We start from the raw sequence: 26,018 nt of genomic DNA on the forward strand, positions 1-26,018 counted from the left end.
CTCGGGACCGGGACTTGGGATGTAAAGCCCTCAAGGCTCCGGGCTAAGTCCTCTTCCGGGGCTCCCCCCAGCTAATGGGAGACCGCAACGCCCGCGCCGCTTCCGGCCCAGCCCACCTCACAGGTGGACTTGCCTGACTTACGGGCGGCCACTGCTCGGCAGCGGCCGCAATTTTCTTGACTCTGGGCACAATGAGGGGTAAGCTCGCTCCGTAATTAGCACAAAGAGTGGGGTGGGCACCCGCGAGCTCTCAATAATGCGGGGTGGACACCCGCTATCAAAATTGGCGATATAAGCGGGGTGGGCACCTGCAAAGTCCCGGCAATTACGGGGGAATCCCTACGCTGGGGATTCCCTCCAGGCGGGAGGCAGCTCAGCGCTGCTAAGCCTACGCTCTCCCTCAGCTGGGCCAGTTTAGAGGAAAAATAAAGCGCTCCCAGGGCGCTTGGCAGGCTGTAACAAGCCTTGGCAAAATCAGAATCAAGAGGAAAAGGTCCAAGAAGTCCTGGGGAATCAAGATGGAGCAAAACAGCTCCCAGCAAGGAAAATCCTCCAGGCATCCAGGGGCAGGGCAGGGCCCAGGGAGGCAAGCCTTTCCCTGGGCCCTAGCAGCAGCACGCCCCTGGTAGTTTCAAGTCCAAAAACAAGAACATTTACTTGGGGTCACAGCCCCTTATTTATACAGCTTTTTCCCTTTGTGACACAGAACAGGGCTAGGAGGGAACAACTGATTCAGGAGCACTTTAGCACTTTGTTTTGCTCAGCTCCTCTCCTCTATTCACAGGACAGGCCAGGGACATCAGACGCACCACAGGGTGCGTCTGAGCCAGCATTGTGGAGGGGAGGCCCAGCCCTGTTCAGGTCCGAGGTGCAACTCCTCCCTCCCATCTACATGCAGATCTCTCTATTCACCACCGGGCAGACCCATCCTGGCTCCTGGAGCCAAGCACACCAGCCAACCCCTGTCAATCACAAGCCAGACAGTCCATTCACATTCACTGCACACAGAAATGCCAACTTCTAAAAGTGGCAACTCTCCACTAGTCACATTACATCTGTGCACACCTTCGTGCAGCATTTAATCTCACGAGTTCGCACATACCAAACTCGCCCCTGCACTCCTCTCACATCAGGAACTATCATGGACACACATATCCCCCATGCATTCCTATGGGGAGAGCATGCCAATCTCACCACACGCACTCGGAGAGCGCACGCACTTAACACTGGGCCACAGTGCCACAGTGCTAAAGTGCGCAGAAGCCTAAAATCACTACCGTCAGGTCACATTAAAAGGTAAAAAGTTCAGGGGTGAGCCTGCGAAAAGTCCAACACTCACTAACATAGTTCAAAAAGTTATTAGCGAGACTATCTGATGATCTAGTATTTAAGCCATACATATTAATAAGCGAAGGAGGGCCGGCTTCTAAAGCCACCAACCAGCAGAGCTGGGAGAAGGAATTGGGGATAAACCTATTCAGGAACTGTGCAACTGGAAAAATTTCAACACATACAAAGGTAACACACACCTACACATATAAGGCTTAAAAAACTGATCCAGAGATTTGATAGCGACAATGTGGGCAGTTGGGAACAATATCAGACATTTATGCATTGCCCCATCTAGAAACATTCTGGAGAGAGGTCCTGAAAGCTTCCGAGAACATTACAGAAGTATTAGTAACCCAAAGTACAGCTAGCATAATACTGTATTGGATGCCGTAGAATAAGGGAGGAGGTTGAAAAGGACTGATGCCTTGTAGAATTGTTAGTGATAACCGCTCAACAAACAATACTATCTAATTGGGGCAATCTGTCAGCCCCAGTATTTTGTAACTTGTCTGTAAAGTTATGGTTCATCCTTGTGGTGGAAAAGATTATTACACCCTACTAGAAGAAGAGAATCTGGAAACCCATGCTAGACTATTTGGCTGAGGACTACAGGGATCTAACTTTCCAAGGATCATTAAAAACTCTATAAATAGTTACACTCTACCTGCTAACAATCTCCGACCGTGACTGCCTAAGAAACGAAAGGCGCCACACGAGGCAAGAAAAGACTTATGATAGCACTATAAGGGGGTGGGAAAGGGAAATGAGGGGAGGCTTTCTGGTAAATTTAACAAAACCAATAAAAATGTATTGGAACTTAAAATGAGAAAGGGATCTCCTCCCTGTAAAAGGACGCTAAAAGGGCTTCATGGACGATTGTCAAAGTCTTACAGTCCGGTCAATCATGCTATGAAGTCTCCAGTAGTTTGTGGCCAGGCCACTGGCTGTGTTAAAGGGATGCAAGTTACTGTTCGAGCTTGTCTCGGGAATCAATGTGTTAGAGAGGGAATTGCCTGTAATTTACAAATAATTACATTGAATTTGTTATGTTTGAGACACTTTGCTTCTTGTCTTTAACTTGTGGCTCTTTCTTTCACATCCAGGTGTGTTTTATTGGCAGAAGCAATGTTGGAAAGTCTTCTCTGATAAAAGCATTATTTGCACTCTGCCCTCCAGACCTGGTGAGAGTGTCAAAGAATCCAGTAAGTTCTGGACATTTTTTATTTACACAGGTTATGTACTTGGCTGCCTTAGAAAATAGGTTGATGGTAGTTTCTGCTATTTGTCGTTGTTTTAGAAAGCTTTCAGATTTTATTTAAAGCATGAAATCGCTTTCGTTACATTTGTTAACTGCATTAATAAGTGTTGACAACAGAAGACAAAAGGATGCAAAGACCTATATATGGGTTGAACTCATTTAAAACAAATAGATTATCTGCTGGCCAATCAATGTCCAACCTACCCCCACTTTTACATTTTCTACACACTTGCCTTTCTTCACACTCTTTCCCTTCTTGATTCTCCACTCTTCCCTTTTCTACTGTAGATCCTAAGTCCTATGAGACTCAGTGTTGGGAGCCACAGTGGTACAGGATCCCATTAGAACAAACTTGACTTCCCTTATGCGGAGACTGTACTACATTCCGGTTTCCTGCCTCCTCCTTGGTCTCTCTGGTCAGAGAGGACCTTTGAAATTCTGGATTTGTCCACATTCAAGGAACTCATAAACCAACATTCTTCCATTGATCCTAGTTTGGCCCCATTGCCACTGCCTCGTCTGATCCTACTGTCTCCATCGGCCTTGCCACAAGTGCAGGCCCCCCTCTCTATGGTTCCGCCACACAGACCATAATAGTTCAGGGCCAATCAAGTTGAGGAAACTCTCTCCAAGGCAGAGTGAGACAATTTGAAGTGTTCCCGCGAGCGTGCACTTTCTCATTATGTAGGATTTTTATAATTATTGTGCTGGTACGATATTTCCACATGCAATCAGCATGAGAAATACGTGTAATTTAAAGTTACACTGGCATCTTTATAGGTATATTTTATTGCATATCCCCCATGTAGATGACTTTCTTATTTTTGATAATGTCCGGTTTCACCAGGGAGTGTAATTTAATCAAATTGAGCATTATCTGATAAAAGCACATTTTCAGTAGCAAACGCCAGTAATAGTTTTGATATATTGTTCAGCTAATTTATCATAACAAAAACAACCTCATGTTAGTGCTTACATTGTATTTCTTAATCTGGAATTTTGACCCAAATAAGAATATTTGTTGGCTGGAATTAATCTGTCACTGAACCTCCACCTGATGAATCTCCATTAAAAAAAGATTGCATACACAAAGGAATACCACCATATTTGTTACGACAGAGGGCCTGATTACAATTTAGGCGGTTATTTCCTTTCTGTGCGTAAACCCCTGTTTACGCACAGTATGAAATTATAAGTTTGGTTTTAATGCATCTGATAATTATCAGATGCATTAAATAATCCAGCATTCGTTATATTTCTGCAGGTCAAACCTGCTGGAACTTAAAGCAGGGGAAAATATACAGTATTTACCATATCATGGGGATTTTGTTGCCTTAAACACCAAAATCTACATTTTATTCACCATAAACTCATAATAGGTGTTCTGTATCTCACACAATAAATAATGTAACCCTTGGTATCATTATTTATCAGGGGCGATATGTAACGCTTCAATTTATAATCAGGCCGACTGTCTTTTAATCATGGGCTCAAGTGACAAAGTACATTTGTGGTTGCAAAGTGAGGGCTCAGCTAAGAGTACATCCTGCCATGAGGTTGCGCTGTCCCAAATGTTCTTCTACGGTATTTTTAAGATGCATATTTTCCGTCTGATTATTCATGATGGTATCAAACGTTTTCTTTTTTAATTGTAGGGCCACACAAAGAAAATGAACTTTTTCAAAGTAGGAAAAGCGTTTACTGTGGTTGATATGCCTGGGTATGGTTACAGAGCCCCTAAAGATTTTGTAGAGATGGTGGAGGCTTATCTGGAAGGAAGACCGAAGTGAGTAACAAATAATGTGTGGTTGCCTTAGTTGTTTTTATCGATGTAAGGAGCAGCTTGCCACAACTCTGGGTATAGAAACAGCTACTCGCACTTCAAGGTGATGTTGCACTGCACAAGCTGCTATATTAAGCATTTTTAATTGGTAATTCATATATTAATGTACAAAATACTGTGCTAAATAAATAAAGTAGAAACAGAATTTACAATACCTAAAATAATTATATTACCTATAACTGGTGATGGTGTAAGTAACCTTTGTCTTCAATTAATATATATATACTTTAGGGTGTTTTAAACATAGGAGAATCATAACAGATATTTGGCATTCAAACTGGTGTTAGAGGACTTGTTATAAATTCAAATGGTATCAAGAAGAAAACATAATCAAAGGGAAAATCATAAAACTAATGTTATAGAAAGAAAGTAGCTGTAGAGAGAGCCCAGTTGTCCACATTCTCTGCGAGCTAACCAGTCAGGCCTTCAGTCATGAGGAGAATGGGTAATAATAGCAAAATGTAGTACAATGAATGGTCCCTGCATTTATGTGTTCATGGGGAGGAACTAAAGACCTTACAGTGTTGGACTGAATTGGAGATATTATGTCAGCTGATGCATACATCTTCATGCAGATGCCTTATGAATATCCCTCCTAGCAGCAGATTGGGCTGAAAACCTTTCCCCAGCAATGCTTGCCAGCCTTTCCAGATGGTGTTATACCGCTTCATCTGTGACCCCACCTAAAAGGGTGAGGACATTAGGGTATATCTGGCTTCCATTCCTGTTCTTAAGAGGCTCATTGACACAGGGCGGAAGCATTCAGTGCTGTACTGATTACATTTCTCTTTATTTTTATATGAATGGCTGGGCCAGGAGTCTCCTTCAAAAATATCAAGATATAAACCCTGTCTGAGGTGCTGCCCAAAAGAAATCGGGCCCACTGACCTATCTGCATATGGCGTTTGAGCGCAGCAGAAAACGTATGTACAGCGACTCTTGTCCTTCGATGTGCCCTAAAGCCATCCTGGAGCAGAAGGCAAAGTTATTTTTGGCCAAGGCCCACAGGGATACATTGAAGCATTCCTTTTCATGTCCAGGTAAGTTGCCTGACCTGAAATCATCTCACAAAAGCTTAGAGGGTCATAGAAAGGTAGACTCCTCTTCTTCCTCAAGGAAATAGTCCTGGTTCTGGGAACGTAGTCCTGGTTCTGGGAACGTTCAGAGTTTTCAATGCTGTTTCCTGACACTAGGCTGCCCTAGTGATCAGAAGAAGTTCTGAAGATGAAAAAGATGTAGCTCCCGGGTACAGTCGGGGGGCTCTCTCCCAGTTGAGACCTTTCAGCTGTCAATGCCTGACTTGTTCAGGACAACCCCAGTACCCTTTGGCTACTCTCCAAGGGTGAGTCCAGTCTAGAGAGCTTGGTGAGTCTGGCAGCTCCGACTCAAATGCCTCCCAACTCTGTGTTTTTCACAGCTCCAACACCTAAGCAGTGGAAGCCTGCTAAGCCTCCATCACCCACCTTGTCAGTCCTTTCTTCAATGCTGATTTAATGCCACCTTCAACGTCAGCTGAGAATATTCGAGTGGCAAAAGGATAAGTAAAGGCATGTTTTGATGATGAGCTCTTGGTGGAATTCCTAACTAAGGCTTAGTGATTGGCATGGCTGGGAGAATTGTTTGGGTCTGTTTTTGATGCACTTTCAATACCAGATAAAGATTACTCTTGCACAATAAATGATAACCTCCTTTTCCCCTATAACACTGATGCTGGCATATATCTTGCTTTACAAAATGCAAGTGATCTAGATACTTCATCCCATAACCCCTTCAGAGCAAGTTGCCATTGAAGTATGAATAGCAGCAGAAGCTTTAGATTTGACTGTGGATGGAGAGTCCAAGTGTCTTCGATTTTGGAGCTCTTGCTTCAATTTAAGTAGGCTCTCCTGGTACCTGCCCTTAATGCAAAGAAGAAAAAGGATGCATCCTACTTGCGCCCAGCGACAAATCGGCAAACATTATTAACCTTCTCGGAGTGACCTACAATTCGTCATCTCAATTTTCACCTTGAAAGTCTAGTGGTCCAAGATTTTTCATCAATGCCTTTCCCCTGGCTCCTACAAACAAAGAGATAAGAATTGAATCTTCGGTCTATGGGCGGCAAACTTCACCTCTGGCAGTCTGGCCTTTGGAATTGAGAACAGCACCAGGTTTCCTGGGCCGTTCAGTTCAAGCCCTGTGAGAACCGGCAAAACCTACTGTCATCATACTGTGCCACTTGAAAAAAGCTATCTTCCGATCTGGTTAGCAGTGGCTTGGATGACTCCAAACAAATGTTGAAGTGCAGCCTGAACTCTGTTGACGCTGTGGCTCGATTCAGAGGCAGAGCATCATGCAGAACTCCCATGCTTGGATGCGTATCATTGGCTTTTTGGGACATGCTGTTTCATGGCAAGAGGTATGTTTGGAGACGAGGCCAACTCATTCATGGAACCTTTCAGGAACAGCAAAGCTACAGCTTTCTTACTGGGCCTAGATTCCCAAGTGAAGCAGTTCAGCAAGCACTTTAAGAAATTCCATTGCTATTCCAAGGTACAACTATTCCAGCAGAGACCGTCTTCCAAACCAATCCAGATGCCCCAATAAATGTGGCATCTTTTTGTGACTGGTGGAACTAGCGTATCCCTTCATAAACAAAGGCAGCAGAACCATTTCCTTTCCGACTCAAAACCTCTGTCTCTCTCGCTTATGCCACATCTTCTCATGGAAGGGAGGGCTTTCCCACTATTCCACCAACTGGGGGGTGGGTGATCACAACAGAGTGCTGTGTCATCCAGTTAATCCACAAGAACTGTACCTTACCCTCCCTGGCCCTCACCCCCAGACCAGCCCATTGTACACCAGGATGTTCTCTTCAACACACTTACCGATTGTGGAGGCAGATGAGCTCACCTTACTGGACAAAGAGGGTATAGAGGTGGTGAATCTGGAAGAAAAAGGCACAAGATTTTATTCCATTCCTTAATCCTCAATAAGTCTACTACCCATTGCCTGCCTGCGCCTCTTAAAGCTGTTCATAAGACAGGGCAATTCAAGATGCTGTCTCTTAACCAAGTTCTGCTGGCACTCAGTGTGGGGGATTGATTGATTTACCTGGACTTCTTAGATGCCTGCTTCCATCTGCCAGCCCTTTTTACTCATAGGTGTTCCCAAGATTTCCTGTGGGGTTTCAGCACTAGCAGTTCAATCCTTAGGTTCAGACTACCAACCACAGCACTCATCTTTACACAAATGCTGGCAGTTGTGGCAGACTCACTGCAACTTTGCGGAGTGTATGTATTTCCATAGCTGGTCGACTAGCTAGTGAAAATGGAGTCGGTGGTGCTGCTCAAAGAACATCCTTGGTGCACGATAATAAGCACCATGACTTGGGCATTCTGTCAGATCCCGAAGTCTCCTCACACACAGTTGTGATGTAGCCTTTAGCATCACAAGGGGTGCAACTGTACAAAACTAGGTCTGCTTCCTCAATCGCCTTCTAAATGTACATTGTTTAGAGGTCACTCAAAGGCACTTACAGCCGTATCCTACTTCGTCAGGTTTGCTCCTCGCTATGGTACGTTGCACCTATCCATAGTCTGCATACGCAGATCATGAAGAATCGTTTGCAGTGTTTAGTCTAAGGCCCTGGTTGGGAGGCAGTGTGTTGTTCTTCAAGTGTGTCCCTGAAATGTACAGCTGCTCCTAATCATAAAGAACATTATAACTTAGTAGGTAGAAGTATATCCGAAGGAAATTAAAGGTTTGTTTGAGCTATCTGTTTTCATATCACTGTTCACTTCGCTGTTTGTATGAAGGCATAGCATAGAGAATACTGTTCATTCCATGAAGATTTTAGTGGAAACTCCCTTAAATGTAATGTTGTCTTGAACTGTTTGGATGGATCTTAAAATCTATTTGCTAGAGTATGCATAGTGTATGTATGAAACATCTTCGCTACCATAAGCATCTTGGTGTGATTTAATAATGCAAAACACTCTATATGTTCTTACAGTCTAAAACGGACATTCCTGCTGGTGGACGGCTCTGTGGGAGTACAGCAAGCAGATTTAATTGCATTGGAAATGCTTGAGGAATTTGGAATCCCTTATGTTGTACGTATAATAGAAGTGAATTTCCTTTGATCCTCTTTAATAATTTTACCTATGAATGAAAAAGAATTTGACTTAAAATTGTACCTCTTCTGAAGATGGGGTTCCCATTCAGTGAAAATATGTTCACAGCCACCCAGTTGAACCAGACTGTAAAGAAGGAAAGTTGATGGATGCACTTGTTGAAAATTTGCTGCATTACTGGCTACTAAAAAACACTTGTGCTTTCTTTACAGCACCTCTGCCATTATTTTGGACCAGGATTGCTGGCTGATGGGGGAAGCCTCAAAAGCACAGTATACTGACATTGAGCCAGTAACCCTGCCTTTGGACTGAACAACCTGAATTTCCTTGGCGTTACCTTGAATAAAACCCGTTGGCTCCCCACTCTTTTTTGGCTGGGGTAGTGTTTGGCCATCTGATGTCAACTGAGACGCGAGCCTGTCCAGCTCAGTTGATATGTGGTGATATGAAGTAGGAGTGTATCCAGTATCCATGTTCACTTTTGTGCTATCCTGGACCTTTTTTTAGTCTTGTGAGAGGAGATGGAACCTTTCTAGCTTGAGTAGAGTCCCCTGATATGAGGCCCAGCTGTATCACCCGTCCCTCCGCGTGGTACTTTGAATTCAGCTAGGAGTATTTCTTATCCAGGAGGCCACTCATACATTATGAGTATTCTGTAGATCAATACTATCCCACAAGATCAGGTTTTTTTTTGTGCCGAGATCAATTCTCCACTAGATGGAGAAAATGAGTTGCTTCATTGTACCCTGTTGGACCATTCCTTCGTCCTGTCTTACCGCCACTCTCTCAAAAGTAGGGTGTTGGGCATCCTTGCAGCACAAAATGTCTTCTTTCCTTGCAAGAAAGGCCTCAGTCCCACACAGACCTATCCTCTGAAGAACATTCAGGTTGCATGAATCTGTCATTCTGCAGCTGTTTAGTTCATACCTAGGTACAATTTAATGTAAGTTAGGGGCTTGAGGCTGAAATCTAGTTCAGGGATGAGAAATTATTATGAGAGATGGGTTGGTTGAGTTTTAGGATGCACTGGGATGGGAAGCCAAATCCACTAGCCAAAAGGTTGCTGCAAGATGTTAAGGAGAATAATTCTGTCAGTGCACTGTCTTGGTTGGTGAAAGGAGACCAGAAATTGACAAATATTCAGTGTGTTCTGATTTACCTATTTCCTTTCCTCCTAAAGATCACACAATCAAAACTGTATTTCCTACAAGATCAGAGTTTTCTTTCCCCCGTTTGTTTTTGAGCATGCCCATTGATCTTTTCCACCTAGACCTGGGCAATCACTGACATCAAAAATCATACCCATAATGCTCATTTACATAGACTTCAACTCTGCCATAACCCCTTCGCTGTGGGGTATATTCCTCCGCTGTGCTGGGGGGAGGGGGGCGCGCACAGCGCCCCCATGCTCATGACGAGCTCAGCTCGTCATGAGCTACGGCGCTCCGGTGCTCATGACGAGCTGAGCTCGTCACAGGTGTATTGACTCCTGTGGAACACTCAGCACAGCGGGGGAATTCTTCCCCGCACCTGAGCGTTCCACGGGCCATGACGAGCTGAGCTCGTCATGAGCACCGGAGCGCCGTGGCTCATGACGAGCTCAGCTCACCATGAGCGTCAAAGAGGTTAAGGATGTCAAGAGAGAGAAGACTTGGTGTTCCAAGAGTTTGTGGGTCACTTGTTGTCTGATCCCACAGTCACAGTGGAAGCCCTCAATGCAAATCCTGTATCAAAGTTAAATGTTATGTTATGTTAAAACAACTTATAAAGCGCACAAATACCCATAGGTGTCTCGGCGCGAAGTGCTCCAGAAGGCGGGGCCATGGCCTTGATGGAAAAAAGCCTACTTATTGAAGTGCCACATTTTTATTGGTTTCTAAATGGCAATAAAGTAGGATTGGCTCTGATCTGAGAGGGAAGTGAGTTTCACAGCTTAGCAGTGACAAATACAAAGCTTCTGTCACCCCAATTAGTTATATAGGTTCTTGGGACGACAAGAAGGTTAGCACCTGATGAATGAAGAGATCTGTTGGGAGTGTATACCTGCAGTCAATCTTTCTGAAATGCTGGCCCTTTATTGTGAATAGCAATGAACAATGCTTTGAACTTTGTTCTGCCTATAGGCAACCAATAAAGTTTTCTAACCACCTTGGAGACTGACTTGAATTCCAGAGTGCCCAAAAGCATCCTGGTTGCTGCGTTCTGTACCAGCTGTAGCTTATTTAGTACAATTTCCTGTGCATTATTCAATAAACTGTAACAGTCATCAACTTTGGACATAACCAAAGTGGATATTTATCTTTCTCCTGGTATCAACCGGAATGAGAGGGAACAGTTTCTTCACCATTCCGAGAACATTGAAGCATGAGGAGACCACGGCGTTAACTTGACATTTAAAATACAGCTTGTCATCTGGGACGACACCCAAGTTCTTGTCTTTCGTAACTGGGATTGGGGGCGATCCCACTTTACCTGGCCACCAGCCAGGAGACCAGACAGAGGATACATTTCCAAAGACTATAACCTCCGTCTTGGACGGTTCAATTTGAGGCAGTATCTGGACATCCAAGACCTGATTGCCAACATGCCATCATGAAAATCAACTAAAACAGTGTCACCGTTCTTATGAACTGTATATGACGTGAGTGCTAAACCAAAAGATTTGATCACCTTGCTAAATCGGTAACATACATGTTAAACAATGTGGGGCTAATGGAAGTGAAAAAACGCGGAAGACGGTCGCCCAAGCTGACCTATTGAGTGTGTTTCGATAAGAAAGAGGTCAACAGAGATTTGGCCTTATTCCCAATGCCAAGCGCAGAGACCCGGTTGATCAGAAGCCCATGATCAACTCTGTAGAATGACGCTGATAAATCCAGTAGCACAAGGACAGCCACTGCTCCTCCGTCTAAAACAAACCTAATTTCATCAGTAGCTTTGATAAGTGCGGTCTCCGTATTATAGCCTTTTCTGAAACCGAATTGTGTTTCATCCAAGATATATTGGGCCAGTTGATCATTCATAATTTTCTCAGCAAGTTTAGCAGGTAATGGGAGACGCGCAATTGGTCGGTAATTATTAGTGTCCGCTGGGTCCAAGTTAGGTTTTTTTAGCAGTGGGAGAATAGAGGCCTTTTTCTATTGAGAGGGGTAGATGCCTGAGCATATAGTTAAAGATATTTGCCAGGTTAATACCTATAAGGTCCAGAATCAGTTTCAGAGCAGAAGGGGAGCACGGATCAAACGGTGAGCCGGATTTAGCAATACTCACCAACTCAATGAATCCTTATAGCACCTTGCAGTGTACTCGATCTTGCCAAGTTATAAACTGTATATGATGAAAGAACATAAATATGGGAGCTCAGATAACAATACCAGCTGACTGAAGACCAGTACCTCCTTTTATTGTTGTTGTTTTGTCTCCCAAGGGAGACAGACAGGTGCATGAGCCGATCAGGGTCTGTGGACAAGCTTTGCGCGCACGCACACAGCGTTACTAAGGCCGGCCGAAGGCACGCACACACAGACAGATGCACACACACTCACACACAGACACACATACACATACACACGCCGCCGCCGCCCCCCCATGCACACATACACACACAGACGCACACATACACACAACCCGCCGCCCCCACGCGCGCACGCACACACAGACGCACAGACACACATATACACACACCGCCACCCCCCCACGCACACACACACACACACACACAGACGCACACACCCACACCGCCCCCTCCCCCCACAACTAAGCCCCACTTACCAAGTGTGTAGATGATGTGATAGAAATTAGCATTAAAATAATAAGTGAGGTTGGACTTCTAGCAAATAGCAGTGACTGCCGTTATCACGTGAACACCAAGTAATAGAACAGAAGCCAATAAATACCCTCAGGACCTACGGTCCCCTCCCAGGCGTCCTCTGTACTGCGCCATACGTACTCCTGGGACCTTCTCCCTGTCATGGCGTCGTACTCACCTCTCCCTCCGCCTCCTGCGCCAACAATTGAGTATCCCGTGAAGTCGAGGGCTGCTCTCCGTCTATCTCTACGGGGGTGCAGCTGGCTACCTCCATTTAACTCTCTATTTACACTGCGGCCTGCGCGCACGCCTGTTAGAAGCCAGCCCAGTCTGTCAGTGCTGTCCGTACGTGTGACGTCCGCTCGTTACGTGTCGCGTCGACTGTCTAACTCTTCGTCAAGGAAAGTGTGCTGCTGCAGGAGTCCGTTTTAATTTTTTTGGTCTCTTCTGCAAGACCATTTTTAGGTTGAGCGTCAGCTGTAGCAAGACCTGCTTTAAACACTCTACCAGAGTGTAATCTGGCAATATGGCCTGCTTCTTGCAATTGCCATTTTGTTTCCTTGGTCCTTTTTTGTTCCTGGTCCGATACATCATTTCCGATTTTACCCGAGGAGCACCGGCTAATTACTGGGGCATAATTGTTTATTGAATTTAATGCTAGTGTGTTTTTGATTTATAGTATGTGCCTTTATTTGGACTTTTTTGTTTACACTGTTTACTTTAATTGGCTTGGCTAGAAATCAAACCAGCTCCAGCAATTGTTTTCTTCACACTCTGCATTTACGTTTATTTTTTGGGGGAGAGACACATGGTTATTGTTGTGTCTAGGCTCTAAAACAAACGTGCTCCACTGAGGGCATTTTTTTTTTTTTAACACATACGGCATTCACTTTTCATTTTAATTTTCAATGGGGAGAGCTGATGCCGAGAACCCATCCACACTCTGTTAACACTGAACAGGAAGGTATTAGAGACTAGATGCAGCTTTCCATTGTCACCGCTAGCTTCAGCCTCCCCTTTTGCGCTCCTCCCAGACTCATTTGCTCCAGAGCCAAAACACCGGCCAGGAAAGCAGACCAACACTTCCTGGTGAAGTCCTGGCCCCAGCATTCAGAGTCCCCTCCCACCGAAGCTAGTTCTCCCTCCGATTGTTTTTATGGCTTTGGGCTTCTCCAGAGCGCCCTTCCTGCAGCTACAATGAAGGTAGGAATGTTATAAGCAGCTGCCTTAAAGTTACAACAATGCACTGCAAAAAAAAGGGCGCACATAGAGCCAGGACCACATTTACTCCTGCCAGCCTGGCCGGAGGAACCATGTGTTGCACGCAAACTCGCTGTGTAGGGTGCCTCGCCAGCCGCCCAATAATCATTACCAGCAGTGCAGCGCGGTAGTCAGAGTTGAGGGATTGTATTTTATTGTTATCGTCGATTTGGAGTGACTTGTTCGGCACTCTTCTTAAGGGCAGCTTTTAAGTCACAGGTATGCGTAGCTGGCTAGTGGGTCGGCGTTTTGTGGCAGGTGATATCTGTATGTTTGTGTTTTTAGCCTGTTTTCACATGATGTGTACTTCTTTTTCTATGTAGCCTGAGCTCGAGTGGAAGCTGTTGAAGGATTTTACAAAAGCAACACTTAATAGAAGGGCACGTTCATTTTGCTTTAGGCACGGGGAAATCAAGTGACTTGTCCAGAATCTCAGGGTTTTGAACAGACGCAAGGACTAAAACCTGGTTCCACAGTTCCAAAAACGGCAGCTGTAGCCCTTCCTACAACTGCTCAATACGTCAGTTGCAGCATCTCACCCTCACATTATCCAGTGCAGCATCTCACCCTCACGTTACTCTTTCTACATGTTCTTCACCCATCCCCATGTTCCTTCCCCCTCCCGTGCCCCCATATGGTTTTACCAAACGCCGTCTGGGATTCCTTACAACCCCCACTTGTTATTGCTCTCTCCTCCAGTTCCATAGTTTTGTTTTTTTATACCAGTCCAACTCAAAGCTGCAAGCAAAATCTTTTTTTATTTAAAACTGCCTGTCATGTTTTAGGTGCATGCATGCTTGGTGCTTGCACCTGCAAATTACAAAGCCGACTGCGTGTACCCTTTTTCCTGTTATTAAAATAAAAGCAGCGCTGTACAGGGATGCTGTACGACAGGGCTTACAATCTTAGCAACGTCAATTAGGGCAAGGACGAGATATATTGACTTTGCCAAGAGCGTTTTTTGTACTAATCTCCCCTTCTCTGACATCTGAGACAGGCCCAATAATCCCTAAAAAATCTCTCCCTTATCAGCAAATCTCATGTTGAGGCGATTACTATTAGGTCTTCTCTCAGTGACTTTGCTTATCACAGATGTTGGTGTTACAGAGAGCGCCTTCAGTGTCTATGTATCACTTTACAGTTGTTTTCACTACACCCAATGATGTTTTTTCACATGTTCATACTGGGGACCCAAATGTTTGGGTTATGCTTTACAAGGGTTTCACTCCGCTCTGATTTTTTTTTTTTTTTAATAATTAACAGACGTGTTTACTAGCTTATGTGTTTTATTTTACATGTTCACATTGGGGATTTTGGGAATTCCACTTTAAAAAGCTTTACTACACCTTAAGGTCTTAATACTCCTTATGACGTGTTTAACCTACTTGTTTTTGTGCAACTGCGGATTCCAGTCCTTAACCTTTACACTTTAGAGGTTTTGTTTTAATAAGTTCTGTAATTTGTGTATACACTCGTGGTGGCGATGCTTGGTGATCTGCTTTCTTTTATTCTTTTGCAATGCAATAGGTCTCGCATTTTTTTAAACTTTGACTTATTGGTATTGTAACTGACAATACCTTTTATTATAGCGGGTTTTTAAACCTATAAATAAAAGGCATTGTCATTTACAATGCCAATAGATGAAAATCTTGCAATTGCGAGACCTATTGCATTGCAAATGCTTGTTGAAGGTACCTGTTAGACCTGGCATCATTGGCATGGGTTTCCCCTGTATTTTGTGCCTTGACCTCCTGTGTGTTTGCTGTGTGTTGTACTCCTGTTTGCTGGTCTATAGGCTTTGGGCACTTTGCTGCTGCTGTTCAGTGCCAAAGTGCAAGTGCTCATTTTGTAAATTATTGTTATGTATTGGTGTTTCCATGATTGGCATATTTTATTTGTGCCACCCACATAAGCAGCCTGTAAATGTGACTCAGATCTGCCATTGCATAGCCTGTGGGCAGTCTAGCGCTGCCATGTCGACTTGGCAAGTGAACCCACTTGCCAGGCCCTACCTTTCCCTTTTTTTTTACGTGTTAGTCAACCCTAAGGGAGGCCTAAGGTACCAGTGTGGGCAGGGTGCAGTCTATGTGAAAGGTAGGACATGCCCTGATGTGCGTGTCATATCCTGATAGTGAAATACTGCCAATTTCGTTTTTTACTATTGTAAGGCGATCTTTCCCCAGAGGATTGAATGGGAAGTTTGCTTATAGCATCTTATAAGCCTAACTACCCCAAGGAACAAGGTAGGAAAATAAAGTTGAGTATGCCTGTACTCAGAATGTTAAAATGCATCTTTTAGTGAGTGTGATGTTTACATTCTGTGTTTGAAAATACCACTTTTAGAAAGTAGGTCTTTTCTTGCTTTTATAGCCATCCACTGTGCCTCTGCTGGGATGTGGATTGACTGTCTGGGTTCAGAGTGTCAGGGGCTGGGGAAGTGCAGTAGCTCCAGAGGGTCTGATGAGTCAGGGCTGGGCTGAATAGACCTGGGCTACATTTAGAGTAGGGGAAGGAGATTTCCTTTCACCTGAATGGGCCTGCCACAATGCTGCCTCCACCTCCTGCACCAGAGAGGACAGAACTAGTTTTGCCTGAGCAAAGGGCTTCTCTGCCACCAGAGAAAAAAGGATTTTGTAGAATAAATATTGGGGCCCAGAACTTCAGATCACTTCTGGGAATCAAGAGGAACCTTTGACAAGAGCCGAAGAAGCTGAGGAGTAATACTGCCAGGGCCGGACTGGGCATAGCGGGCACCGGGCAATCCCCTGGTGCGCCGCACGGGTGGGGGCCGGTTTTGGCCCCTTGGGGCCGTTTTTGTTACAGGGTCGCTTTTGCAGCAAAGCTGCAAAATCGGCCCTGTACCAAAATCGTCCGAAAACCGGCCCCGGCAAAGTGCTCGGCAGCCCCACCAACCCTCCCGAGTGGGGAGGTGGCGAGCACTTTGCCGGGCCGGTTGTGGTTCCCAGTCTGGGCCTGAATACTGCCCCTGTGCTGTTTTGCTGTCTGGGGTTGGCTGCAGTGGCTACTTGCTACCAAGGAAAAGAGAAGGACTTTGCTGTTGGCTGTGTCCCCTGCTTGAGGAAGATCTCCAAGGGCTTGAAATAGTGTGCCTCCTGTTCTGAAGTTTCAGGGACACAAAGACTTCATTTCTTTTGTCTTTCCGCATCTGGAACTGCTGTTTCAGCTGCCACAGAAGGAAATTGCACCACTGACGCCGGCAAGCGACACCTCAACCTGCATCGAAGCAGTGGGCACTACTGTTGATGAGCATGACGCACCGCCCCGACTTGCACCGTAGGCCGATGCCATGCCGGATCGACTCCAAATCCGTCACAGAGGCCGCTGTCTGCACCGGAGCCAAGGACACTGTTTGTGACATCCACGACACACCGTCCCTACTTACACCACAGCCCCAACTCCACAGACACTGGTGCTTCATAAACGCTGAGCCAATACTAGATATGGGTGACTCTCAAATCCATTGACACCGCTACCGTGATATCACCTCCCCAACACAGTAAAGAACCGACCTCTCACCTTCCCTGCATTGCAGTATGGAACCGAAGCTTCATCTTCCCTGGGGTCGTAAGGAATCTGTCACCTGGCGCCAACAAAGCATCGCCTCCCCTATTCCGTCTTTGCTTTCATCATTTCCAAAGTTCTGTTCTTTTGGGGGGGTTCTGCTTGACTCTGCGCCTGATGCTGCGCACTTCACGCTCTGCGCGGTACTTGGTATTTTTACCTGTCACAACATAGTCCAGGTGGAGTTATTTTTTGCTACAATCTTTGAGTGAATAACCGATTTTTAAGGATATCTTAGTAACCGTATTGTAGATTTTTTGTTGTTTTGGTCTTTTTTGGTTTAGATAAAGATTACTTATTTTTCTAAACTGGTGTGCTGTCCATTTGTAGTGTTTTCACTGTATTACTGTATGTGTTTACAAATGCTTTACACACTGCCTCTCAGATAAGCCTGTCTGCTTGTGCAAAGCTACCAAGGGGGTGAGTAGGGGTTCTTTAAGAAGTGTATTACCCTCACTAGGAAAAAGGGCCCCTACTTGTTGCTAACTAGAGACCCCCATTTCTAACAGAAGCTTTTTTGGTTTTGAGCAGTCGAATAGTCAGAGGCTTACTTTTGATAGTGCATTGGGGTTGTGAATTGAATTCGGGCAATCCTGTAAGTGCTTAAACAACACACAATCAATTGATTATACAGCCCTATCTATGGCTGTGGAATTTTATTTTAAAGTTTAGTGGCTTAGTAAATGCAGTAGTTTTGTAGTTAAAACAGGGGTCAGATTACTCAGTCTTCTTCAAATAACAGCAGCTTATGTATGAAGTACATATGTTACTTGCACCTGTGTATCTATGAGTACATCTGATCACAGTTTTGTGTAAAATTGATTGTTTATTTTAAAGCAAAAGCCATCTTAATTCAGAAGATTTTTGGGAAAACAGTTGCTAAATATTTTCTGATAACGCGGAGGCATACCACAAACAAAAGAATAGTGATCTAATGGATAACATATATAGATGGCAGCTAATATGAAGCAATGCTTTGACGCATCTGTCATTGCAAATGCTAATCAAAAGAAATTACACAAAACGAAGCATATAAATAAGGCATATTAGATTAAAAAAATTCTCAATATTCCATCAGATAATAATGAAAAGGTTGTAGTGTGGAGAGCCTGTAGCCATAACTATTTTTTAGTAGTAGAATGTATAGTGCGCTTGAAATTTTTTTCACTTTTATCAGCATCTGTAGGAATATTGTTTGGGTCGCAATCATGTTGATTTGTATCTTGATCCAGTTGTACAAGGCTGTGCAATAAGAAATGTTAGCTAGCAAGAAGATAGCATCTGACCCAGGCCTGTCAATTTAATGTTTACATTTGTTATAACAGCATCACAAAAGGATTTTAAATGTTGATTGATCTACATGAAAAGTATGCCTAGTTCTTTGTTACCAGATTCTTAGCTTCAGCACCCTATTTTGCTGGTATGCTTACGTTTTTTAATCCTCTACTCTATTTTATCGGTGCCATAGCTTGTGATGACAAAAATCGACAAGTCTGCACGGGGTGAGTTGCTGAGGCAGTTTCTGCAGATGCAAGAAATGGTTGAGAAACAAACAAAGGGATGCTTTCCCCAGATCTTTCTAGTAAGGTAAAGTATGTTGTCATCTGTTCCTTTTAGCAAAGAGCTAGATAAAGTGTAATTCAATGTTTAGAAATTCGCAAACCCAGTAGACGTCTGTACAAAATTCCCATAGAAGAAAGATTAGCATAAGCTATGGAGAGAAAAATGTAAGTGCCAGTAGGGAGGAGGAACAAAACGTTGATGTGTGCCATGGAGTAATGTAATTGCCTAATGTACAAGAGGACACAACAATACACCAATAAGTCATTCTCCTTGGTTAACAAGCCTTCAGTTTGTACCACAGTGCTGTCAAGACCTTAGATTGTGTTGGAAACACATTTTTCAGTTGTTTTACTTTGTTCATTGGGTTGAATTTTCTTCTTTGTGAGTACCCTGCTGAGTTGAAATAGAACTGAAACCTTTACATTAAATAAGTCCCGTATGTGGGGCTTTTCTTTGAATCACTCATTGGTGAGTGGGAGGGAAAAGTAGACGTTATACTGTATTGAAGCTCTAATGTTTTTGCCACTTTCATATCTCTGAATGTTGGGATCATTGTATATCAGTTTTCAAAGCATAACACAACATAGTATATAAGATTATACACACTCTGCTAACATTTCAAGCCATTTTAATGTACATATAGTTTAGCTTTGCAATCCCAGTAATAAAGAAGCACAAGCATACAGTCAATTGGGGCTTTCATAATGTCCTAAGAGAACAGGGAGTTTCTCACTTCTACAAAGCCTCAGACTATAGTGTTAGTAACTGATGCAGCACGTATTATGAGATATACGTAAAAGTGTAGTACACCGACAGTCCAATGTGATCTTGACAGAATGCATACTTGAGGAAACCTCTTCGTATGACTTGTTTAATCAAACTGTTCCAAATGATTAATATTGACCAGGTTAATGAATCCAACCATGTAAATAACGTTAATGTTGAGAAATGTCCGCAAGCTGTCATTTCTGTGTGATTCTAAAAATCCTCTGTTCCCTTGGTCCTTTTCCAAGGATAACCTCCTCTTAGGTAAAAGTGGAATGCAATAAATAGAAAATAATAAAAACGCCACCTAAGATTTCCTCTGCCTCCATCCCATCCTCACTGAGTTCTAGTGTTTTTATGAGTATCCCTTAACGATCAGATGTTTCAGTTCTTACCACCTTTGTTTTGCTCTTTCTCTTTCTTCCCCAGGGATACACCTCACACTACCCTAGACTTCTTTCCCATTTTGCATGCTTTCTCCCTGGCTCATTTCTCTATCCGAACAAGAGGAAAATAACTCACTACAATACATCCTATACACTAACGAAAAAATCGCCACAGAAGATGTGGTGGTGAACATGGACACTAGATCACTGCTACCAGATCTGCAATCAGTCCATGGAAGATGCAAATAGGTGACCATAGGGACTACTACCTTTACAATTGCATGTCTATAGAAGTGGCCTCCTTCGGCTGAGACCAGTGGAGCCATTGTTCCCTGACATTCAAGGCAGCTTTCTCACTTTATTGCACAGTAAGACCCATTCCTACCCTCACTACATACTGAGCAAGGGCTTTGAAATGAGAGGGATCCTGTTAACCCAGAAGAAGCTCCAAAACTCTTTTTGGACTTTTAGAATGGCTGAAACATGTTGATTAAAAGGATGATGGGGATCTAATGTCCTTGTATCCTCTGATAAAGGGATATCTTTAGAATTTACACAGAAGACTGTTTATTACTTAATCTGGATCCCGCAATGATCCAGAACCTAATATTCTGTAAGATCTCTTTGGAGATTGAGACCACCTTGGTGACATGATCTGACCGAAGTGGGACAGAATGGCCACAAGTAAGTGGGTGAGGCTTTTCCTTTTTTTTAATACATTTTTATTTGCGTCATGGGAAGCAGCAGGTGAGGCTTTTCCATCCATAATCATTGTGATGCTCTCGCTGGGACACTTTTGGCTTACATTGAATTGATCTACTGCACACATGTTCACCCCCATACTTTTTGTGGATATCTTTTCTGCTTTTTACCATGTCCTTCATCTAGCGACCAATATTGTTCCATATTGGGTGGTGGACATGGTTTTCAAAAATTTAAAAACTACTGTGCATGTGCCCAAAACAAGGGTGAAAGACAATAAGCTGAAAATACATGGTGTACTGGTCATGTCATTAATGCTTTTTGCAACATGGCAGACTTGGTGAGCTTACTTACTTATGTTACAATACTAACAAAATATATTTGTGTGTCTGAAAGTACATTAAGCCCTTGTAAAACATTACATTGTTGCTGACCCTTTATGATTGGTATAGGATCCACTAGCTACCAACACAACAGTAATAGTATACTTCTGTTTGAGTCCAAATATGTGAGAGTGTCTATTGCCTGTGTGGGTAGATTTGATCCTTCGCCTGATTTCAAGTGATCATTGCTATTATAATAAATGGTTATGTATAGAGGAGACTTAACATTGAAGTCCTGTCAGAATCAACAAGATCAAATTCACTAAAAAGTACCTTTTTGTAAATGCTACCAATTACAGCCTCATGATGCCATAGTCACCCACAGTAACCTCATACAGATCACCTAAACTGGTATGCACACAGCTATCCCATTCTCCTGCCTTTATGCATCTTCCAAATGTCATACCTGAACAGATTTGTGATCTTGCTCCAAACCATGCACGTTGGAGTGGCTCAGCCCCCACAGTAATGGTGCCATGCAAAACTCATCTGAATAATGAAAACTTAATGGACTTTAAAACGTATTGGCCCAATATGTAAACTGACTCTCTACTTGATGAATGGGATATAATTTTGGCATACATGAGTATTGGGTGAGTAGCCGTGCCTAAATACTCTCTAAGGCTTTTTAGACGTTTAGCTTTACAGATAAAATAATGTGTAATTAGTGGAACAAGTACTTATGTTTTCAACGTTGTTTTTGCAGTTCCCCGCAGTTTCACGGGATCCATCTGCTTCGATGTTTTATTGCCCATATTACTGGAAATCTTCCCTTGACAAACACTAGCTGATAGTGGATTAAAGGAATCTTTGTGCAAAAGAAGCTGTGACAGTGGAGGCCTGAACTCATGGATCATGATGAGCCTGACCATGCTTTACCTTGTGTATTAGGATCACTTTTTCTTCTGGACGACTCCAAGCACCACAGAGCCATGGATAACGATGCATTTTGCAGAAGATCAGAGGTTGTATGCTAAAAAAGAAGCCATCTTTACGACTGAAATTCTCTTCCCTCTGTTTTGCTACTGCTTGTGTCATTTCATTTTGAAGTGCGTACTGTGGGGGGATGATAACTTTGTATTAAAATGATAATCATTTAACTTTTTAATGGAAGGTTGACTTTCTCAAAACTTCATCAAATAGAAACCACCACTTTTGGTGCGGAATCAAAGATTGATTCTTTGCAATCCAAGCACAATGAACCAAAGCCAACACTTGACACATGGTTAGTCTGTCAGAGTGAAGTCATGGGGAAGCCATAGGGTTCAGTGTGATACTGGTATTGTTCTGAACTAGCAAGTATAAATGGAGAGTTGAATGTGGATATGCAAAGTGTAGGGCCACCTTTTCCATCACAATCGGCTGATGCAACATGCTGGAAAGTAGTCTCGTATTGACTATCAATTTCTTAGCCTAAATTACAATCAGGTTCAAGTTACTAAATGGATCAGAAAACGAACTGGATGAGAGGCTGTTACATTCCATCTTTCACATCTAATGCGTGTTTTGATGTTGCTTGTGAATAGATTATCAGTTTTGTTCATTTATGCAATGAATAAACCACTGGATGAATGGGTATATGTACACTTTGTGGTTTTACCATATTCGATTGAAAATGGCAGTTGATGTGAATATCCTTTGTTGTATATTGACAGATGTTAGAATTTGGAGTGATATTGAGACCTACTGTAATTGTAAGATTTTCAGAGAAAACTGCAAAAGATCTGCAGTAGAGGCTACTAGACTGCGATTGGGTCAGTGACAGAACCCTCTTCCTACCCCACCCAGAGCTGACCGTGTTGACGAATGTGTCACTCCTAGGTTGGGGCGACCACAATGGGTACGTATAAATCAGAGGTCTCTGGCGTAGTCCCAGCTTCACTTCAACCTTCTGGAGCGGAGAGAAATCCACTTGGTGTTGAAAGTTTTCCATCCATAAAGGGGAGGCTGGTACAGGTGCTTACGAACAACACCACCACCGTGTGATATTCTAACAAACAGGACAGGGGGAGGCCACAAACCCTCTGCCACAAGGCCCTGTGCCTCTGGAAATGGTTGAACCATCAGGGTATTTTCCTGGTGGCGAACCACTTGGCAGGCTCCTTGTGTTCCCTAAGCTGCTGAAGCATTGCGGATCATGAATGGCACTTGTATCCAGAGGTGGCGCAAGGTTTCTTCCCCTTCAGCAGAAGGGCTAGTGATTCATGATATCAAGGCCAGGGGCTTTAAAGCCCCTGCCGTCTTTTATATGCGACCCAGACTTCCCTCAAACCCGGGAGATGCCACCCCCTGCCTTTAGACGTATTTGACACCAGGACAGGTGGGAAATCAGCTATGCAGACTGCTTATTGCATCTCCAGGCTAGTCATCCCATATGGTGGGCTACCTGATGTGCTCCATGAAAGAAGGATTTCATCATCTTGTTTTTTGGTGGTTTTAGGAACTCTGGTACAGCGTTATGCCCACTTCCAACAGGAAGTGGTCATAGAGGGTGTAGTGACCCCAGGGATAAGTAGCTCATTGGCTACTATCCTTCACTCCCCTGAATACCCCTACGTTTAGTGTTTAGGTGGCCCCCTGACACCAGGAATTCAGATTTCTATGCCTGAAAAAAAGACAAAGAAGAGCGGAAGACATGAGAACTGTGCACCAAACTTGGCGCAAAAAACCCTGTCTGGCTGCTGCTGTCCCGACTATCATGAAGCCTGACTCACCCGAACAGCCTCTCCAAACCCTTGGAGGTCTGCTCAGCACCTCATCAACCAAGCAACATCTCCTTGGGTAGAGGAGCTACATCCTGCTTCAGTAGGCACAGACTGCATCTGCCCGGTACATATCAACCGCCCCCCCAGCTCCACACTGAAAATGGTCCTGCTGTGTTGCTTTTCCTTCTTCTGCAGGTACACCAAGAACTGTGATAGCCTCTACCTCACGACCTGCCGGACAAAACACCTCTGCACCCAAGCTCTCCAGCGCAGGCTTGAGTACACCAACTGTGTCTCAGTGGTCTCGAGACCCTCAAGAGCTGAGCCACCCCCACCCCCTTGGGTTCTGCTGAACTGGTTTCCCCAGTCTCCACTTACAGCCTCTTTCTTACAAGTACTCTTCCCATTGACTTTGATGTGTAGCGTTCCAGGCTTCCACCATGTACATCACTGCACCCAGACACCCCAGAGAACTATGGAAAAACGAATGAAAACTGAAGCAACTAAATGGTGGGAGGGTAAATTTTTTTACAAAAATACAGAGACATGGGTTTGGTCCCATGAGGATTAAGGATTATGCTAGCCCCCAGATTTGAAAACCCTAACCCTCTGATGCTAACAGAATGAGCAGAGTAATTTATATGCCTCGATGCTCCGGATTGTCATCCTCATAAAATACGCCGAAATCGATCGCACCACTACCATGAAAGAAATTGAACGCATTAACACTGAACTTGACAAATTGGACCCTAAAGTCCTGATCAACAAGGGAAAAGATGACATCGCAGCAAGACTAAAAAAGCAGGAAGAGACGAAAAAAGCCAGAAAAGCCTTCCAATTTGCTCGTGATAAGGTGGACTATGAAACAGGGCAGATTTTCACATTCTCTAGGAAATATGATTCCATAAAAAAACATAAATTCACCAAACCGACTATACCTATTCAGGAAACTGGAGCAAATGCCAATGAGGATAACACAGCATCCGTATCTGATATGAGTTCAGCCCTGGTCAGTGAGACCAGTTCAGATGAGGGCAGAGGCCACAACGAGGGGGCTATATGCAATTTCACTCTCGCTGAGGAATTGGATGTTTTACGGTTAGACCGCAGACAGACCTTGTGTCCACGACCACCAAAGAAACGAGAAACAGACGCAACAAAAAAAAACACCAAAGGAGACAATGCAGGCAATCCAAACAAAAACAACAGGAGAGGGAACAACTGGCGGAGGAAACAGACCTAAACGCCAACACTGTTATAAACCTGAGTGAAATTACCTTAAGCAAGGCTGAATTGCAACTTCTGTCGCTTGGCCTAACCTTGAGCCCTGAAAGCAGTTTCACTTACAGTCGTACCTGTGTTGACATTTTCAGATTTATCCACAAACTGAAATTGATCAAATATTTCAAACTCAAGCACAGCAACAACACTACCATTGCACCCATAACATAGCTAATACCAGGAGATACTAACCTCATGGTATCGGACATCCTGATTATAAGCACCATGCACGATCTTCAATCTACTTCACAATCACTCTCCACACAACAAATCCTGTGCGAGGAAGGTTTTACTGGCTCTGTGACCATCAAAAGCCCCTTTAAACCTCATGCCACCTTCACCCCCATGATGCCTAGAGACTATAGTGACACGTTCAATGATGTGATCATCGATGAATTGAAAGACCTGCACCACAGAACCGTCAAACGTCAATGGAATTTCAAACAACGAAACAGACAATACTTTACCCTTAACAAAAAAGTACATAGCAACAAACAAGTGGTGATCAACAAATCTGACAAGGGTGGTAATATCGTTCTGTGGCCCAGAAAACAATACCTCGAGGAAGCACACAGACACCTAAATGACCACACATGTTACAGGAAACTGGTAAAATCGGAAAAGAGTTGAGATCAAAGTTGAATCATTTCGAAGATGAGGGACTGGTAACTAAAGATGAGTTTCTCTCTCAATAATTAAACACCAGCTATGCCAGTTTTATATTTCCTACCCAAAGTGCCCAAGGGTTTGTCACCCAAACCTGGGCGCCCACTTATCTCGGCCCGTAACAGTCTGTGTGAGAACATTTCAAAATATGTAGATGACTTTCTTCAAGACTTCGTGACGCAGCTACCCTCCTATTTAAGAGACACTGGTGATTTTCTGCTTAAAATTTAGGATATTCAGTGGTCAAATGAATTTTTCCTGATGTCCATGCATATTACCGCTCTTTATAGGAGCATAAATCAGTGTGATGGGTTGAGAGCTTGTGAACATTTTCTTAAGAGCCGACCAGTTCAATGTTATAAACATAAC

General features: G+C 43.7%; 1 protein-coding gene across 3 annotated transcripts in view; it reads left to right on the plus strand.

The window, feature by feature from the left end:
- GTPBP8 (GTP binding protein 8) overlaps positions 1-22,097 on the plus strand; it is a 59,183-nt gene extending 37,086 nt beyond the window's left edge. For all 3 annotated transcript variants that reach the window (XM_078656769.1, XM_078656770.1, XM_078656771.1), the window contains exons 3-7: positions 2,436-2,534; positions 4,246-4,376; positions 8,428-8,527; positions 18,667-18,785; positions 21,704-22,097. In XM_078656769.1, coding sequence (XP_078512895.1) covers positions 2,436-2,534; positions 4,246-4,376; positions 8,428-8,527; positions 18,667-18,785; positions 21,704-21,788 — 534 coding nt within the window. In that variant the 3' untranslated portion in view covers positions 21,789-22,097. The remainder of the gene's footprint in view (positions 1-2,435; positions 2,535-4,245; positions 4,377-8,427; positions 8,528-18,666; positions 18,786-21,703) is intronic.
- Positions 22,098-26,018: the final 3,921 nt, after the last annotated feature.

The sequence above is a fragment of the Lissotriton helveticus genome, chromosome 8 (genome assembly GCF_964261635.1).
Source record: "Lissotriton helveticus chromosome 8, aLisHel1.1, whole genome shotgun sequence".
Lineage (NCBI taxonomy): Eukaryota > Metazoa > Chordata > Amphibia > Caudata > Salamandridae > Lissotriton > Lissotriton helveticus.